The sequence below is a fragment of the Plecotus auritus genome (assembly GCF_963455305.1).
Source record: "Plecotus auritus genome assembly, chromosome: 4".
NCBI classification, from domain to species: Eukaryota; Metazoa; Chordata; class Mammalia; order Chiroptera; family Vespertilionidae; genus Plecotus; species Plecotus auritus.
Window position 1 is genome coordinate 16,012,372 of NC_137775.1, and position 21,331 is coordinate 16,033,702.

General features: G+C 36.4%; 1 protein-coding gene across 2 annotated transcripts in view; it reads right to left on the minus strand.

Moving 5' to 3' along the window:
- TRDN (triadin) overlaps positions 1-21,331 on the minus strand; it is a 301,414-nt gene that overhangs the window by 41,026 nt on the left and 239,057 nt on the right. For both annotated transcript variants that reach the window (XM_080663584.1, XM_080663583.1), the window contains 2 exons: positions 18,107-18,157; positions 7,274-7,312 (listed from right to left, as the gene is read on the minus strand). In XM_080663584.1, coding sequence (XP_080519710.1) covers positions 7,274-7,312; positions 18,107-18,157 — 90 coding nt within the window. The remainder of the gene's footprint in view (positions 1-7,273; positions 7,313-18,106; positions 18,158-21,331) is intronic.

The window sequence follows — 21,331 nt, forward strand, 5'->3', positions numbered from 1 at the left end:
GGCTGGAACTTGACTGTGTTCACCGAAGTGTTTTGTACTCAGCATATAATAACTGCTCAACAAAAATATGTATAAAATATATAAAAAAATGCATAATAGATATAGATTTCTTTTTCTAAATGCCACCTTTTTTGAAATTCCAATCCTAATATATGATGCTACTATCCACATACTTACTATTCCAAGACAGAAGCCTGGGAGTTATCTGAATGTTTATCATCCTCCCCCCAAATTATGGCAATTTTGCTCCTTAAATACCTCTTTAACAGCTCTCTTTCTTTTCTTCCTAGTAATGTTCTATAAAGATCTTCTAATAACTAGAGTTTCAGTGCAATAGTGTCATGGCCAGAAAACTGATTTCCTGAAGCTATTAGCATCCTTTCCATTTTCAACCTCGGTGATTAGCCAAAATGAACAGTTTATAATTCGAATGGAAGCTGTTATTTCATTTTGCTTAAAGACTTTCAATTGTTCCCAACTTCCTTTAGGAAAAGGACACAACTCTTACTCAGGAAGCCATGTTTTTTGTTGCTGTTGCCCTTCAGCCTCCCCTACTCCACCCTCCGCTCACGCTCACGCCCCAGGCTGCAGTGGAGGTGAAATCCTTGTAGCTCCCAATGCTCCTCCGGTTTCCCACCTCCAGCTGTGGCTTGTGCTTTCTCTCTCTCTCCAGAACCCGGGCTTTCTTCACCTGGCTAACCTTGACCCATTCTCTAAGACTCCTCCTGGAACTTCTCCTTGGCATTCTTTCCCCTGAACCAAAAGCCCATAGAAATATAACGTTCCTCTGTGTTTGCAAACCACATTCTGTACTTTTCTTTTTTGTTTGACTCATTCCTTAGCTATTTACTTAATGACCTCCACCTTGATACAATATATTTTTGAGAGTTTAAGTTCATTATCCTTATACCCCTAAAATCCAATAGAAAGCAATCATTCAAAAACCTTTGTGTGCACTTAATTAGCCAAGTTAGAGAGTAGCTTGATATTTTTCTTTCCTGAAGATAAGGGCTATAGTAGATGTCTGTGAATTCTATAGTAGTAGTTCTCAAATTTTCGTGAGCATATTAATAACTTGGTGATCTTGCCCAGCCGGTGTGGCTCAGTGGTTGAGAGTTCCTATGAACCAGGAGGTCGTTGTTTGATTCCCTGTGAGGGCATATATCTGAGTTGTGCTGGGTCACCAGTAGGGGACGTGCAGGAGATATAATATAAGAATTTAGATACAAAGTTGTTCAACAAACACGGACACTATATGCTACGCTAGAGGCAAAGATCTGCAAAGGGACCATGGCAGGAGAACTCATGGTGTGTGTTTATAACTGAGGAAGAGTAGCTGAAAAACTAAGTTGCCAAGATTGGAGGCAAGGTAAATAGCTAAGATGTTTTTGTTGTGTACCTAGAGTAAAAGGAAAATATTAGAAAGACACCAAATAGACAAAAAATGCATAGAACTGATGATCTTATTAAAATGTTTATAAGGGGAAGGAGTAATGGTGGAAGATTAGACAATGGTAACCACGTGAAGAAATATGTCAGGGACAGTGAACCTACCACTGTTCCCTATAGATACACATTTAGAAAAAAAAAACTTTGCAAGAAGGAAGGTAGTTGATTAGGTCATGAGTTTGTATATTTATTTAGGAGAGAGATAATGAGAACTAGAACTGGGGTCTTACCAGGAGAGAAAATAAAAGGAGAGAACAAATTTGGGAGACACATATTTGGCGCCTACTTGGCCCCTGGGTTGTAAAAGAGAAGGAGAAGCTGTGAATGACTCAGAAGTTTAAGTCAATGTAACTGAATGTTGAGTCATGAATTCTATTTTTTGAGATAAGGAACAAAAGGAAAAAAAAACAATGGAAGAGATGTTGAGTTCAATTTTACACAAAGTGAGGTGTTGGCATTTAACCTTGTGAAGATGTTGACTAGGCAGTTAGAAAGGCAAGTATAGAACTCTGAAGAGTTTGTTTATAATTATTAATTTTTATAAATAAAACAAATTATTGCTTATTACTTACTGTGTCTATTTTTGTGTTAAATTATAGTACTGCTTATAATTAAAGTCATTGCTTCCCAAAAAGAGCACTTAGCTATTCTCCAATTACTTAATGAAATGCATATCCTATTTAATCATTTTCTTTGGGGGTTGAGGGTGTAAAAAAAAAAAAAACACACACAAAGGAATTTAGTGGCTAATATGCTATGTCAAAAATAAATAATTATTGTAATGTTGCTCCAGTATTTAAAAACATAGTCATCTTTAGTTGTTTTACTTTTAACAGTGTGGATTTACATGATTTAGGTTTTGCCAAAAACAAAAAAGAATTTTAATTTTGAGAAATACGAGATAGTGAATGTGTCAAATATTGCCTAAGGGTCAGCATAATTTGAGCAAAAAAAAAGCATCCCCGGAAAATGGCAACAAACAAGCTAGTGGGCACCTTTGCAGAAAAGAATTTAGCAGAAAAGACCACTCAGCGGGAGCCTCCTCTTATACACTCAGCTTTAATTTCACCTACCCTCTCATTGTGCCTTCAAAGCTCCGGGGAAATTTTTTCTTCATCATAATTAAGCTAATTCCCTCCATCTATAATGTGTATCCCAACACCCTCTCCTAATTAATATCTCCCTCTGGATTCCTTGCTCCTGCTCTCCCTGGACAGCTCCGCCCGATCACAACCACGAAAGCAGCAAACATCTCTCATTGGTTCTACTTGCCGGGATAGAATAGGTTGCCTTCCTTTAACAACAAACTCCCGAAAAAGTTAGTTTCCGCTGATTATAAGTAAACTCTCTTGTTAATTTCTATAAACTGGTTTCTACTTCCACTGCTCTACTGGAAATGCTCCCCCACAGGTCACAGAAAAACAGGTTTTTGTCAAATAAAATGGCTTTATCTCAGTCACCATGTCCCTTGACCTTTCTGCGACATTGTTACTGCTAACTTTTCCACTTTTTCTCCAAAGTGTTCTGCTTTGGGGTGCTGATACACTGTACTTCCTGATCTTCCAGGTGACACACTTCCCTTCTCACCGTTTCTTTATCTTTTCCAAGAAGCTGAATTGAACCAAATGGCAGGTATCAACTCTATTTCTTGTTAACAACCACACCTGGTGAATATGATGATCTTCATTCAATAAATAAGAAACCTGAAGTTCAGAAATGTTAAGTAATTTAAGGAAAGTCATATTCCTACATATAGCAAAGAGAGTCAAATGAATGTCTTTCTAGTCTAAAGCTAGCACTGCTTCCATCACTCTTTATAATGATCTCACTGACTGGGTTGCTTACATATTCCTTAAATCCTTCTTCTCCTTGAAGTTTGCCACAGACTAGAGGAATGGATCCTCTCTAGAATTCTAATATAATGAATTACCTTGCAGACATCTTTTATTAGTTCATGTCTATGTCCTAGATTATACTCTCTTGAATGGAAACAATCTCTTATAACTTGTTTGTAAATTTTGTAATACTAAGCACAATTCTAGACATATAGCAGTGATATTAGTATAATATATGTTTTCAATAAATTGTTGATTGATTATATCTTATAATAAAATATTTTATTAATGCTGACTTTTCTCTGAGGAAGTTAAAGATAATTATAATCTCAAAATATACATAAATATTTAATGTAAACTAATAGTAGGAAATTTATAGTACATGTGTTACTTTTTCCATTGTATATCAGCGGTAAAATAAAGCATACAAAATGCTATGTTTACTGTAAGGAGCAACATAATGCACCTCTTATCTGATCGGCAAACTTTTACTGAGCCCAGTAAGAGTGCCAAGGATGGAGCAAGTTTTTCTTTTTTTTTAATTTTTAAATAAATCTTTATTGTTCAGATTATTACAATTGTTCCTCTTTGTTCCCCCCATAGCTCCCCTCCACCCGGTTCCCACCCCACCCTCTGCCCTTACCCCCCTTCACTGTGCTCATCCATAGGTGTACGATTTTTGTCCAATCTCTTCCCGTACCCCCCACACCCCTTTCCCCCAAGAATTGTCAGTCCACTCCCTTTCTATGCCCCTGATTCTATTATATTCACCAGTTTATTCTGTTCATCAGATTTTTTATTCCCTTAATTTTTAGATGCACTTGTTGATAGATATGTATTTGTTGTTCATAATTTTTATCTTTACCTTTTTCTTCTTCTTCCTCTTCTTAAAGAATACCTTTCAGCATTTCATATAATACTGGTTTGGTGGTGATGAACTCCTTTAGCTTTTTCTTATCTGTGAAGCTCTTTATCTGACCTTCAATTCTGAATGATAGCTTGGCTAGGTAGAGTAATTTTGGTTGTAGGTTCTTGCTATTCATCACTTTGAATATTTCTTGCCACTCCCTTCTGGCCTGCATAGTTTCTGTTGAGAAATCAGTTGACAATCATATGGGTGCTCCCTTGTAAGTAACTAACTGTTTTTCTCTTGCTGCTTTTAATAATCTCTCTTTGTCTTTTGCTCTTGGCATTTTAATTATGATGTGCCTTGGTGTGGTCCTCTTTGGATTCCTTTTGTTTGGGGTTCTCTGTGCTTCCTGGACTTGTAAGTCTATTTCTTTCACCAGGTAGGGGAAATTTTCTGTCATTATTTCTTCAAATAAGTTTTCAATATCTTGCTCTCTCTCTTCTTCTGGCACCCCATAATTCTGATGTTGGTACACTTGAAGTTGTGCCAGAGGCTCCTTACATTATCTTCATATTTTTGGATTCTTTTTTCTTTTTGTTTTTCTGGTTGGGTCTTTTTTGCTTCTTTGTATTTCAAATCTTTGACTTGATTCTTGCGAACCTCTAGTCTGCTGTTGGATCTCCGTATATTATTTTTTATTTCAGTCAGTGTATACTTAATTTCTAGTTGGTCTTTTTTCATATCCTCGAGGGTCTCACTAAATTTATCGGCGGTTTCTAGAAAATTCTTGAAAAACCTTATAACCATGGTTTTGAACTCTATATCCAGTAGTTTGCTTTCCTCCATTTCTTTCATTTGTGACCTGTTTCTTTGTCTCCACATTTTGGTTGCTTCCCTGTGTTGATAGAGTGGCTTTGTGTGCTAGGTGACCTATAGGGCACAGTGGCTCAGCCTCCCCAGTTACCTGAGGTGGACACTCTTGGTGCACCCCTTTGTGGGCTGTGTGCAACAGTCTTGTTGTAGGTAAGCCTTGATTGTTGTTGGTATCACTGGGAGGAATTGACCTCCAGGCCAATTGGCTGTAAGAATCAGCTGTGTCTACTATGGGAGAACTTCTGTGCTGGAGACACCCTTATGGGGCAAGATTTGCTTCAGTGGGGCTTTGGTGCTCACTGAGTCTGCCCCCCGAGTGTGTTCCTTATGGATCTGAGGAGTTGTAATCTGGATAGTCCCACTCTGACCATTGGGAGATCCAAGGAGGTGCAAATTTAACCTCTGCCTGAGGCCACCCTGCAGGAGCTATGGAGAGATCTGCAGATTCTTCTTCTTTGTTTGGGGTTTGGAGGTGCCCAGATGAGGCCCAGCTGTGAAGCAATGCAAGCTGCTGGGGGGCCTTGGGCCTTCTTTTGGATGTTCTGGGTCTCTCTGACCCAGCTGCAGTTTGTTAGGTAATTTTATATCGCAAAGGGCCAAGCCATTCCTATGCAAAAGCCTCTGCGCACAGCTTGGATGGGGCAGGGTCTCAGGGAATCCACAGGGCGGAGCAGCCCCCAGGTCTCAGTGTCCTATGGTAATCGCTGCAAGCACCTCTGAGAGAAAGCTGCCCTTGAGTTCCGCCTGCTGCCAGACAGTCCAGTTTCTCCCCATATGAGTCTGGGTCCCCAGAGTCTCGCCCGGAACTGAAGTTCAGAACAGTTGGGAACTTGTGTCTTCCTCCTGATTGAGATAGACAACTGCATACTCAGTTGCCAGCCCTTTCCTCGTGCGCGCACCTCCATACCTCTGCACTTTATTCCCGCAGCTCCTGTGAGTCTCAGTGTGCTTTTCTCTTTCCTTCTAGTTGTAGAATTTTCACTCAGCTAGCTTTCCTGTGGTTCTGGATGATGTCCATTTTGTCTTTTAGCTGTAGTTTTGAAGTGGTTGTGCGAGGCAGCAATTTCAGGTGTTTACCTATGCCGCCATCTTGGTTTCTCCTGGAGCAAGTTTTTCTATGTAGTTTTCCCATTTCTGCAGATATATCTAAAGCTCAATTATAACCTTTGATGTAAAGCCTCAATATGTCATTTTATCTCTATCATGCATTATTTTTATAGTTTAAAAATTGCTTGTTTTCCCATTTATTTTTCATAAATGCATGCTTTCAGATGATGTGAAGTCACTTAAAATGATTGTTTATTCACTAAAAATAAGAAAACACAAACAATTCCCTTTGGTATGTTGGCAGTACCTTGGAGAGAAGTGATGGTAATAATCCAGGTTAATATTTAATACATACATGGAAAGGTGAAATAAGAATCACTTAAATATTGGTTAAAATTCGTGGAAATGAGTATATGCAAATATTTTAAGACCAATATTAAGAATGTCTACATGTATGTAATATCACTTTTACTGTATAGGAAGATAGAGATATAGCTTTCTCTTACATATATAGATATAGACACATAAGTATCTTTACAAAGATATAAAATATTTGGAATAGGGTTAACCCTAGAAAGATTTTGATTAATTAAACATTTTCATAATATTTTTAGTCTTCTTTTTCTGCATTTTCCTATATTTATGATGTTTCTTCTTCTATCTTTTAACACCTGTTTTAAGAGTACCAAGCTAATCTCTTGACTTCCTCACAAAGCCTGTTTTTAGAAAATCTTTAAAAAAAAATTCTAATTTTCAAAGGAATGAACAATAGGCAAGGAATTACCTTTCCAAAAATCTGTGTACTTAATTAATAGAAAAGAAATGGTTGAATCTTTTAGGTTAAACAATTTGAAACTACTGTTTTTGTAGTAAAAATAGTTGAATATAGGGGATTTCACAAGGTTTGATCAATCCTAAGTTTTAGGCATTTTCCATGATCGGGCTAGAGCCTCTGAAATTTATATTATCCCCAGTAGATAAATAAGGAACACCATATGCTAACAGTTCCAGCACATTGATAAACTTATCCAAAATCTACCAGCAGAAAACATAGCATATATTTTAACTTAACCTACATAGCAGCTTATTGCTGATTACACTTAAAATATAAGCGAGGGTACACCAGTATTTTTTCAATGTTTTAGGCTTCTCAAAGCTTTACCCTAATTATAAAACCAGCCTTGTTCCTAACCTTGTAAAGCTTACAAAGTGTCCTTACCTGCTTTTGATGGCTTTTCATCTTTTTTAGTTTCAGGTTCTGGGATAAAATATAACACACACACCACATACAAATAAACAAACAAGGAAAAAAAATAAGCATTCTATAAAAATAGTACTAAGCAGTTTAATAAGTAGATTTTATAGATTTTTCTCATCTGTTCTCAATTTCATTTACATTTACATAGTTCCATCAATATAGAATGAACATGTATTATTAGTAAATTATAAAGTAACTTAAGCGAAAGAACTTTGATTTTAAAATCCAGTTTCCCAAAAGTTTCATACTAATCAAGTAATTTGACATCTTGTCTTTAATAAGAGTCTGTTCCTTATGATTCATAAGCTATCTATGTATTTTAATTAAGAAAACTAATAAAAACTATGCAGGAAAAAAGTATAACTTTTCTAAATTTAATCAATTTTCTATTTTCAACTGCATGCACTCAATTCATGGAGCTCCACCTGGTGGTTTATTTTATAATTTCAAACTGGTATAATTACTATTGTTTCTATTAATATTTGTTATTATTAATTTTATAAAATAAATGGGCTTACATTGAGTATAATGATATAAAAATTAATAAAATGAAGTTCTTTCATCATTCTAAGAATGATTTTTTATCTAGAAACTCTGCATTTTAACTTAATATCAGTATAGGTTAAGTGCATACTTTTATAATCTATCCAGATAATGCTCATGACACCATCCCAATCAATGTGATAGCTGACTATATTTCTATGTTTTCTAATCCTTCCTCTTATTTCATAACTTGCCTGGGCCTTATAATTCTATTTTGACAAAAAAAATGTTGTTTTGATTAATGGAAGGGTTCTGGTACATTATAATATTTCTTCCCTTCAAATAGCAGAAAAACTGATCTCACGGTTGGGATATTTATTGAGTATAGACTGTGTATCAGGGATTTGGGTCTTAGCCTAATAGAGTCTCATTTTCTGGAGTTACAAAAATAAAACACTGTAATTAGTTTAACCACAGTATTTTATGTAATAGAGAATTACATAGCCATTTACACCCTACTTCTTATAATACTTCAATGTGCACCCTGCAGAAAGTGGCATTAGTGCTATTATCGCACTTCAATACTCCCTGGCACAGGGGTCCTCAAACTTTTTAAACAGGGGGCCAGTTCACTGTCCCTCAGACCGTTGGAGGGCCGGACTATAGTTTAAAAAAAAAAACTATGAACAAATTCCTATGTGCACTGCGGGCCCGGGACGAGTTGGCTGCTAAGCAGGACAGGCAGCGGCACCCGGCGGGCCGGATAAATGACCTCGGTGGGCCTCATGTGGCCCGCGGGCCGTAGTTTGAGGACCCCTGCGCCTGGCATATATACCTCTTTTGTTTTTATTGTATTATTTTCTTTATTTTTTAAATATATATTTTTTTAAATATATTTTATTGATTTCTTACAGAGAGGAAGGGAGAGGGATAGAGAGTTAGAAACATAGATGAGAGAGAAACATCGATCAGCTGCCTCCTGCACACCTCCCACTGGGGATGTGTCTGCAACCAAGGTACATGCCCTTGACCGGAATCGAACCTGGGACCCTTGAGTCCGCAGGCCGACGCTCTATCCACTGAGCCAAACCGGTTAGGGCTAAAATATATTTTTATTGATTTCAGAGAGGAAGGGAGAGGAAGAGAGAGATAGAAACATCACTGATGAGAGAGAATCATAGATTGGCTGCCTCCTGCATGCCCCACCATGGGGATAGAGCCCACAACCCGGGCATGTACCCTGACTTTTCATATGCAGCACTGACTTTTCCGAGCTGTTGATTTTATCTGAAAAGTATATTGCTGATGAGCCTCGGGAGGGTGCTTCATTAATGACAGTTCAATGTCATCAGCACTCTGTTATCAAGTACAACAGGCTGACCCAAACTTCAGCATGCTTGTGCTGGAGTCAGAGAGGACTATTTAATATTCATTCCCCTTTTAAACCATGTTCGTGTGTTTTTGAAACTTCATGCGTTCTCTATGCTTCCCTTCTTCCTACTTGAGTTTCTAAATCAGTATCATCTTTATTTATAAACTGAGGGTTCCTTCCATGCATACTAAAGGAGCAGGGTGATGGTATTTTTATGTGATTAAGCAACCTTATCCGAATTAAGGAGGTGTGTGGTTGTTTGTTTTTGCACTGCAGTTGGAGAAAAACAGACACAAACCAACCCAACAAAATATCCCTCAGTTCAAAATTTATTTCCTTTGTTTATTAGCTAGATGTTCTAACGTGAGGCATTTGAAAGTCTAAATTTTAATTTTCCACCTTATGACATGGGAACAATGATGACTATCTAGTGTATCTGTGGCTAATATTAGATTAAATAATTTCACAAGTAATTTCTGAACATTCATGTACTGATCTATATGTATAAAAGCCTAAGCGACTTTTACAACCAGTCGACTGGTCACTATGATGATGCACTCACCACCAGGGGGCAGACACTCAATGCAGGAGCTGCCTCCTGGGGGTCAGTGTGCTCCCACAGCCAGCCAACCTCCCACAGTCCCTCCCTCCTGCCGGCCTGCCTGATTGACCCCAATCGCTGGTCAGGCCGAGGGACCCCACCTGTGCAGGAATTTGTGCACTAGGCCTCTAGTATATAAATAATAGATATCTACTTATTGGGTAAAAAATCCGCTATGCTTGGTCTAAGGCGGTGTGGGGGGCCACATCGCTATTCCTCGTTCTCAGCTCTTTTTCCAAGTCCAGGGAGATTAGGGAACATAGGATTTTTGTCTTGTTTATCTTTGGAGTCTTATTACCTAAAATATCCACAGAATATTATACCAACACTTAAAACTCGTTATTGATGCAAAACAATATAAATTGTGGTTTCAAAAAGGCCAGGAAAATCAAATTTATAAGCTTCACGTTTAGGTGGTTTAGACCAAAATGTCAGGTGAAATTCCTGTTCCATTAAGAGTAAAACCGTACCTACCAGACATTCAACATTGCTGTACATTATCTTCAGGCTTTTATATTTATTGTTGGGACTATCAATTTAACTTCAGATACAAATATCCAGAGTAGCTAGGTGAATTAACTGGTTTGTAGCTGGTTATTTTAAAGCGGAAGCTAGAGTCTCTAGTGCTTTTTCCATAACACATATGCACAAGAACAAACACTCCCACACGTGCGTTCTGTGTCTGTCTCTTTCTCTTCACCTCTGATTCCCATTAGATCAACAAGGAAAAATAATTATGCTGTATAAGCTTCTATCGCTGTAGTTCTAAAATGCCTTTGGTTTGTAATGCAAGAGCTTCGTTTGTGACTCCGTCTTTATGCCTAAGCCCTGATTCTGCAGTCCTTCCTTGGCAAGATTCCCGTAGGAGTGTGTGGCTCCCAAAGAAAGTCTGCTGAGTGGACAATAAAAACACCAAATGAGCCAGAGGGCATTCTCTCTTTGCAGCACAGAATAAATGCATACATACACTTTCCCTGCCCCGTTCTGCCATCATTTTATTTTCGTGATCCTTTGTTTTTTTGCATATGCTAAATACAAGGTACCATGGACCTGAGAGTGTCACTCGCCTTTATCTACTCTTTCTTTCATGAATCGCTACGTGTGCCTCATTATTCTCTCCTTCCCTGAAGCATCCAACACGAAGAGCACCCATTGAAATAAGTAAGAAATAATTGGAGGAGGCTGAACATATTGTAGGTCGCACAAAGAGTAGTCAGTCAGAACAAGGTCCTGTGATGTTGTTTGAAGATGGTAAGATAGCTGATTGGGCATATTTCAGGTAATGAGCCAGTTGACTTTAAACCATTCAATGGGTTCAGAAAGCTGTGCAAAAATCATTTGCCAAGGTTAGTAAGCACACTTTCTTTGTTTTTTTCCTTATCAAGGGAGAGGCACCCTTTAAATAGATTCTTACCCCTTTCCCTGCACATCAGCATGCAGTTTCTTTAACTTGAAGTGAAAATAGTCAATTAAGTTAATAAAGGGTCATAGGTTTAAGTATGGATAATGCTATATCTGTTTCAAAGATGTAAAAATAATATATGACTTTACATGACAAATAATACATTTACATTTTTTAAGAGAATAGGAACAATAGAAAGGCTTTTTACAACATTAAAAAAAATCCCTGCAAGAAGAGAAGCATATTAGAACAGCTGCACAAGGTAGCTTGGAGTGACAAGAAAAGTGAACATCCAGGTGCCAGTGACTCATTTTCTCAATCTACTCTGTCTTTTTTAAATGAGAGTTTACATGGAAAGGATACCAAGGAAGGAAGATTGGGGCTTTGTACTTATCACTGTCCATAGATTTCAAATACATATAGTTGTGCAGATATTACCATTGTACATTTTTTTTTTTTGGAGAAAGGAAATAAAAATCCTCAGTGCTTGGGTACATTAATTTTGTAAAGCTAATAATTACAGAGAAAATTCTGTCAAGCTGAACTACTCTTCTTACCAACACACACCCCTTTTTATACTGTCAACTTTGCATTTTGGCATGAGGGACACAAGAAAAGTTTTAGGCTGTAAGTTGCTGCTTAGAAGGAAAGTGCTGCTGTTACTGATACAATTTTCACTTAAACAATTCTTTCAGGAAATAAGTAACCGTGGATTTGTAAAAGCACATATGAACACTGTATGCTTTTGAATACTAATCTTTTTCATCGAAAAATTATCTGTGACTTTCCTTCATTCCTACCAAATATAATAAAATTGTTATGAAAAAATCCTTTGATGTTAGGGTAAGTTTTGTTAATATATTCCAGTACTAAAGGAAAGTAAGATTATTTTTTGGTACTTTTAAATCTGATACTAAGTATCTAATCAAGCATAGGAACTTGGATAATCATTTCATCTTTGTGCATCAATTTCTTCATTGTTAATATGATAGTCATAATATCTTCTCCTTAAAATACCTCAAAGCAGAATTAAATCATGTCAAATAACTAGAAACAGGACATACACAAAAAAACTCCAGAAAAGTTATTCAAAACTTAAAAAAACTAATGTCGATTCTTAAATCAAGTATTCTAGATAAAATATTAGATTTTAAAAACAATGTTGTGACAAATCTGAATATTTCTTAGAGGATGACAATGTCATAAGCAAAGATGATAAATGTGATTTTCAATGTTATTAGGAAAATGTAAAATATTCAGGATGTTAAATAAATATATCTAAATTAACTGGGTTTGCTTATAGGAATTCTCAGTTACAAAAGACAAAATAAATCTCTGTAATATGAGTTTAGAAAATTAGAACACTACATAAAATTAAAACTGAAATGTTTTAGAAACCTGAACCTTGATTGTTCTCATGTCAATCATTGGACACCAGAATATTTGTGATCACTAGTTATAGCAGCATAGGAACATTGGTTAAGTTCAGACATTAATTTTCCTCATACGATTTAGAATTTGGGGTTACATTTTACCCGTGGGTTGTATTACCACGGTTGTTGCTTTTTCTTTTTGTTCTTTCTTTCCATTGAATTATGATTGTGTTGTTCCTTTACTTGACCCATTCTCCCTCTCAACCCCTAGTCCAGTTTTCACTTTGGTCACTCAGGTTATCTCCTCAGTGTAAGTGGGGATATTCCTGAACAAGTCACCCACCCAGCAGGGACTTCTCTCAGGTCCCACAGGAGCAGTTGAACCTATTTCCTCCAATTCTCCCTGTGTATGCAGTTTCCCAGTTCACTGTAGCCCAGAGAACTGCTGGCAGTAACTCCTTTTTAGTGTCCTCTCTTGAATGGGAGCTCCATTTCAGTGCGTGATTAATTGCATTGAGACTTGCTTAAAATCTCTGCTTATTGGAATGTGCATTATTGTCTTAACTAAACTCCTCATAAGCTCTGCTGCTTAAACACTTAAAGCCCAGCATCCATGCAGCTTCATTCCGGCTAATTGCTTTGTGTTTCTTTTCTGTTTTTTCATACACACACATATATATGTTCCCTTTGTTTGCACTACCTATGTGTTTTTAACATAGTCATCTATATTTTATCTCTCATTCTAAGGATTTGGGGAAAAGATGAGGGATCAAAGCATGAATATATAGTTCTATTTTCCCTGCAAAATGAGACTTTGAAAAGCCATTTTTTTCCCTACCACATAATTACCGAATGAGATTTTTTGGTCATGAGACCTGACTAAAATTTTTTATTTTAACTCAGTATGAGATTTTAGTGGATAACCAGATTTAAGAACATAAATTTGAATATGTGTTTACTTTTATTCAATGAACTATAGATATTTGAACCCACAATTTCATACAAAATGGATAAATTTAAGGGTTTTTTAATTTAAAAGACTGATTAATAAACCAGATCGTTTTTTAATATGGTGAAAAAATACATGAGATCCACTCTCATAAAAATGTTTAGATGTACATTATTTGTATCTTTAAGCACAATAATGTACAACAAATCTCTAGAACTTCATCTTGAATAATAGAAACTTTCTATCAGTTGAACAGCTCTCCATTTATCTCTCTCATAGCACTTGGCAAGCATCACTACTTTCTTTTCTTTTCTTTTTTTAATTTATCTTTGTTCAACTGGTGTGGCTCAGTGGTTGGACATCGACCTATGAATCAGGAGGCCATAGTTCGATTCCCAGTCAGGACATATGCCTGGGTTGCACACTCAGTCCTCATCGGGGGGCATGCAGAAGAGGAAGGGGAGGGAGAAAGAGATAGAAACGTCAATGATGAGAGAGAATCACTGATCGGCTGCCTCCTGCATAGGTTGTTCTGTTGATTGTTCACTCTGCTGGGCAGAGGCTTTTCAGTTTCATGTTGCCTCATAAGTCTATTTTTCTTTTTGTTATCTACTCTGTTGGTGTTATATTCAAGACATCATTGCTGATATCAATGTCATGAAGATGTTCTCCTATGTTTTCTCTGGGAATTTTACAGTTTCAGGTCTTATGTTTAAGCAATTGAGTTATGTTTTGTGTACAGGGTACAATAGGGATCCAATTTTATTCTTTTGCATGTAGACATCCAGTTCTCCCTATCTCATTTGTTAAAGAAACTAGGCCTTACCCATTATGTATTGGTATCCATGTCAATGATCAGTTAGCCATATATGTGTGGGCTTATTTCTGGGCTCTCTGTTCTGTTCCATTTGTCTATCATCTGTCTTCATGCCAGTACCATACTGTTTTAACTATAGCACAGAATATGCTTTGAAATCAGCAAGTATGACACTTCCAAATTTGTTCCTCTTTTTTCCAGTATTGTTTTGGCTATTTGGGGTCCTTTTTTTTTAAATATATTTTATTGATATTTCACAGAGAGGAAGGGAGAGGGATCAGCTGCCTCCCGCACACCTCCCACTGGGGATGTGCCCGCAACCAAGGTATATGCCCTTGACCGGAATCGAACCTGGGACCTTTCAGTCCGCAGGCCGACGCTCTATCCACTGAGCCAAACCGGTTTCAGCAGGGGGTCCTTTGTGGTTTATTATGAATTTTATTATTTTTTTTCTCTTTCTGCAAAAACCGCCATTGGAATTTTGATAGAGATTACATTGAAAATGTAAATCACTTAGAGTGGTATGGACATTTTAACAATATTAACTTTTCTGATCCATTAACATAGGATGTCTTTCTATGTATTTGTGTCTTCTTTAATTTCTTTCATCAATGTTTTGTAATTTTCAAATTACTAGTCATTTGTATCCTTAGTTAAGTTTATCCCTAAGTATTTCATTATTTATGATGCTATTGTAAATAAAATTATCTTAATTTTCTTTCCAGATTGTTCATTGTTAGTGTTTAGAAATTCAACTGATTTTTGTATGTTGATTTTGTATCAATGAACTTTACTGAATTCATTTATTAATTCTAACAAGTTTTTGTGTGTGGAGTTATTAGGGTTTTTTACATATGAGGTAATGTCATTTACAAACAGGGATAATTTTATTTCCTGCTTTTTTATTTGGATGTCTTTTATATCTTTTTATTTCTTAATTTGATTTGTTTGTATTGTGACTGTTCTAATATACGTTATGACATTGACCCCCTTAAGGTAAAGAAAGCCTAATGTGACAATATCTCTGACAGGTGAAAGTGAAAGTCATATTATGATTACACTTTTTTTGTCACAATAACCAAGTACTGTAACTCTTATTTAGTATTACAGACCTGAATTTGGCTTGCTTGCTTGGGGAAAAAATGATGAGATTCAATTAATAAAATTTCAAGGCACATTACAATTTCTAAGAAAATAATAAGACAACATTAAAAATAATAGTTCTGATTATTGCATTTAATTGAAATTTTATACAAACCCTTGTCCACATATGCTTTTCATTAAAAATTAGGGAGAGAATGGTACAATAATGTAAAAGTTATGTAACAGTGAAATAAAATATAACTGTTAAAAATATATCTTTCAAAGGGCTCCCTTCCTCACCACCATTATCTATGGCCATGAACTGACTAATACTACACTTACCATCTGTTGTGCAATAACAGAAAGATAAGAGAGAGGGAAATCTTAATTTGATATTTTAATGATCAAAAATTAAAATGAACACCAAGTGTTTTTAATGAAAACTTGAATTGTTTTTCATTTATATATGTAGTTCAGATGCATTTCTGCTGGGGAATTTTTTTTTAACTAAACTTCCTTAATGAAAAATGTGGATGTTTACAATATTCATATCTGTTCCTTATATTTTATACTTCTGTCTTAGATTGGCAAAGGAATTATAACATCATAGTGTGATTAAATTAGTTAATGGCATCAAATGATTTCAATTTAGATTGTTATGTAAACATCCATTACAATCAACAATTAGATCCTATTAAAGTAATTTAGAGTTTCTTCAAAATAAATTAATGTATAGTCTTCACCATTAATTAATTCTTTGAATAATATAGCAACATTTCTCTACCTATTGGACATTTAACATAACATGTAAAAATCCCTTTGTAAGGCAAAACATCCTAATTCACATAACAGGATAACATAAAATTGCCCATAGCACCAAAAAACCGACTATCATTGGTGATTGTAAAAGTAAAGTTTTAAATATGATAAAACATTTCTAAAATAAAATATAGATGTAAATGGGAGACATCTGTAATACTATCAACAATAATAAAAAATAAAAATGTCTTAATATGTTTTAAGTGCACGTTGCTTTTTACAAATTCAAGCACATATGTGGGCTGAGAAAATAATTCATGCTGTGCATCATTAAGTGGCACTTTTGCTTAACTCAAAATTAACTGCAAAGTTAGGAAAATATGACTTCAGGGTATGGCTTTTACACATTGCTACATGAACTAACGGGGACTCTCCATACATCCTTCATTTCTCTGGTTGATTCCCTGTCAGCTTTCTCATTTCCCTCATATCTCTTGAAACTCCAACATGTTTATGTAGGTTTACCAGAAGTCTAATAAAACAATGCCAATAAGTTGGCAATTTTTACCACTAAGTCCCCGTACATTAGTGTAGGGAAAAGTCATCAAGATGTTACCACTGGTTTGAACCTTGAGCTCCCCCAGGACAACTGGAAGCTCCCCATTCTCTCTCCTGTGCTTAGGAATGTGCTCCCCCTTACCTTCCCCGAGCTAGGAGCTGTCCAAGGACACAGCCTTAGAATAATAATGTACTGATGAGACATTCTGAACTGGGTTTATGATTAAAGCTTACGAAGGCCTGCTGTGCATGTGACTGAACCCATTTAAGGCTTCTTGTGTACATGACTGAACCTAGTTAAGGCCTCTATATAGACTTTTAATATTCTGGCAGGGTGGTGGGGAAATCTACTCGTTTTGTGGTCAGCCAAGACAAGCCTTTTAAGTGAGTTCTCTTATTTACTAAACCTGCCACCTACTGATCTGGAGTGGTCTGCCTTTCTTCAGTCTCCCAGGCCCTCCAGTTACAGAGGGCCAATTTCATATCTGGTCCAGGAAGCTCCCAGCCAGGCTTGTGAAGCAATGGTAATTTGAGCAGATTTCTTTTTAGAGTAAATGTAGAAACAGGCTCTATTTCTGACATTCAATATGGTGCATTTTATGGTATCATTGGTTCACAAATATGTTCACTTTGACAACAAGGAAAATTAGACAGTTCTGAGTATGATACTATGCCCACAGAATGCACTGGGATTAATCTGAAACCAATTGTATGACATTGAACTTAGCATATTTACTTATGTTTTAGGGGACATAACTTGATGTAAGGCATATCAGATCCACATTACTCAGAGACTAGTATAATGGGGAGACAAGGGATGCAATAAGATTCAAGAGAGCAGTGCTTGATTTAGAAGATCAGAATTCTAATGTTGCCTCTGCTGGAAATTACAATAACTTTAAAAGCTTCTTTACTATTCATTTTATGTATTTATAAGATGAGAATATTGGACTACAGTTTATCTCTTAAGTTTTTCCTAGCCATAAAATTTATGATTTGACTCTATTTGAACTTAAAGAATGGCAAAATATTACTGAGAAATTTTAAGTATTACTTTTTATATTAAACCCTTGGTTTCCATGGCTATTCTAATAAGAGTCACCTTGGGATTATAAAATGTTGATTTCCCACCAGAGGCAAAATCAGAAGAGCATATGCATTTTTAAAAGCTTTTCAATATTTCTGACATAGTTACTCTTCCCTTTGTTATTTCATAGTACAGTTTAGAATTTTATGATAGGAAATAAGTCTTTTGTTCTTCACTCAAAAACATACACAGGCATATGAAAGTTATAGTTTGATAGCATTAAAAATAAATGATATATTACTTTGTTCTAAGTAACTGAATATTCAGTGGGCAGATCAATGTGTTTTCACATTTCATTATACAATATTACCTTTTTCCTTTGGGGAAGCTGCCAACTTCACTTCTTTCCCCTTAATAGGCTCTGGAAAGAAACATCGAGCATTTATTTTCAGCCAAGATAAAAAATAATTGAGAACACATATATGATGAATTCAGTGAGCTATCATTAAAGTGAACTGTATGGCAATAATATAATGTTTTCTTTAAAAATTATTTTAATCATACAGAAACAAAGATACAACAGTATAGAGTACAACAAGCCACTCCTTGATTATTTTTTTTTTAAAGTAAATGTAAAGTTTTGGATGAGTTACAATCTATTTGTTCATTAAGAGTGTAGGCATTTGGATGGATTAGAAAGTATTTCATCTATAATTTTTAAAAACACATAGCTTCAGCATCAAAATCTCCTCTATCTGTTATAATTAGCACTCTATTAGTATATTTTTATCAGGCTATGTTTGTGTTTTTTGTTAAAATAAACAATCAAATGAAAAATTCTGCAAACATGTAAATGTGGTGTTTTAGTCATCAGACTCAAGTCAAATAAATTTCAAGAATAAGACTAAAATAAAATATGAGAGATAATTTATTCTAAAAACTTCCAACATCTTAAAAACATGGTCCTTGATTAAAGTAAATAAAATAAAATTTCATTTATTCTACCATGTTCAAAAACAAAGTAATTCTGATCATACCATGGGTTCCAGACATATATGTGGGCAATGTCTTAAAGAACAGTATCCATCCTCAACAACCTATAGAAAAAACATAAGCCCATTTTTTGCCTCCTCTCAGTACCATTTTATTGACAAAAGTAGCGTTTAATACAGTGGGAAAGAAAGGAAGAAAAAATATATACCTTCAGCCCTTTTTTCCATTCTCACCTCACGGTTTTGGATGGGAATTCTGGAATAGGGTGGTAGCACCTGTATGGATGTGCCACTCAATCACTTCGAATTAATTGAGTCCAGGTGATCTTGGATGGTGTCAAGAATGAATTTAGGGGTTCTATTGAAAGGTCTGTGTCCCTCAAAGCAAGATTTGCTTGGTAGATAAGCTACAGCCTTAAGTATCCATGTTTGTACAATTCTTAAAAATGGCTTTGATGGGAAATAAATGTTTATGTTGCTATTTATTGTGCAAAGTATAAAGAAGGCTGCTTCCCCCCCTATATTCTAGCATACAAAGATGAAATCAAGAGCTATGGATTGGTTAAACACAAAAAGAAGCTTCATTAACTTTTTTTTTTCAAGTCAATGGGGGTCATTTACTGCTTTTACATTTCCCGGCTAAACCAAAAGAATTAATAATGTATTGTGAAATGAGAAGTGGTGGTTGGGACAGATTCCCAGTGGGGTGGGAGAGGGCAGTCCCTGAAACTTCAGGATTCAATATTAAGCATCTATATATATATAAAAGTCTAGGCGACCATTCTACCGTTTGATTGGTAGCTAGGATGTGCACTGACCACCAGCAGGCAGATGCTCAATGCACAGGCATGGAAACATGGAACAGACTGATGAATCTCAGAGGGAAGTGGGGAGGGGGAAGGGAAGGAAGAGATTAACCAAAGATCTTATATGCATATTAGAGGCCCAGTGCACAGATTTGTGCACCGGTGGGGTCCCTCAGCCTGGCCTGTGGGAATCGGGCTGAAAGTGGCAGTCCAACATCCCCTGAGGGGTCCTAGATTGTGAGAGAGCACAGGCCAGGCCAAGGGACCCCACCAGTGCACGAATTCGTGCCCGGGGCCTCTAGTGTTTATATAAATGAGTGAGTGTCTGTGTTGTGAGATGAACACAGTTATAAAATACAAGACTTGTTTGTTATTGTGAGATGAACATCATTATTAAATACAAGACTCATGAAGAGGAAACCCCAAGGAGATTTGGTTTTCTGGAGAAAGAAGGAAGGGGTAAAATAACAGCTGTGCTTTTACAGGGTATTTGAAGGTCACAACATCGCCTTAAACTTGGCAAAAGTTCTCAGAAAATAGAAGTGACTTTTAATGCCACGTTTGCTAGTAGGAAGATGGCATCTGCTCACAGGCTGGGCCATCTCCCACATTGACTCTCTCAGTCTCCTTTTTGACTTCAAGGGGTTTTGACCTGAGTTAGCATGTCCACAGGCAGATCTGAGCAGTCTCTAATTAGCCAAGCAAGTAGATATCAAATCTGATAAAAACTGTGGAGAGAATGTTATATAAAAATTCTGCACTTCTGTATTAGAAAATCCAATGGATACATCATTGGTTTGAGTCATTTTAAAGCATTTTTAAAAATTCATCTGTCTTGTTTATTAGGAAATAAGTTTTGAAGAACATATTCTTGCATGTGTTGCTTTTACAAATATGATAGTTTCTTTGCATTTGTCTAAGAGCCTACAGGAAGTCTTACGAATCTTGATTATCAGAATCTGGAACATATTTATTACTTTTTTTAAAAAGTATTTTTATAGATTTAAGAGAGAGAGAGAGAGAAAAAAAGAGAGAGAGAGAGAGAGAGAGAGAGAGAGAGAGAGAGAGAGAGAGAAAGGGAGATAGAAACATTGATGAGACACATGGATCGGCTGCCTCCTGCATGCCCCCCACTGGGGACCAGCCTGAAACCCAGGCATGTGCCCCGATGGGGAGTCGAACCCGGGACCTTTTGGCCCATGGGGCGACACTCAATCCACTGAGCCACACATATTTAAATGTGCTGTGATATAAAGTGCAACTCTCAAATAATCTGGGCAAGGAGGTTGTGATGGAGAAATGTTCACAAAGGAATAAAAAGATGGTTTCAGATTTTTCATTTCCCTACACTTCCCCCAGAGACTCAGGTAGTAATGAACTAGGGTGAAGTATAGATTGTTGGGGATCAGTTTCAAAGTCCTCAGACAGCTTAGCCCATCCTTTTTGTTTGATTAGTAGGAATGGCCAAGAAAAGGCACATTGCTGACAAATAGAAGTTGGGGGATCATCAGGTGCATGGTCTTGAGCATCAGAATGTTACAGAAGATAAGCATTGCTGAGCATCCACTGGTATTAGATCCAAACATACACAGGCCTGTGTCACAAGACTAGACAATAGTTCCAGTGTCTATCATACTAACCAATGCCAGAGGAACCTAAGTGTTGCTACTGTTGTATTATTAATAAAGGAGGAATTTAATTCATCTCTTTGATGCCTTTTCTGGGTTTGTGTTGCAATTCCTGGGACAATGGGTGATTCTAGGATCCTCTGATAAGTCAGACCAGCTGCAAGAAGCA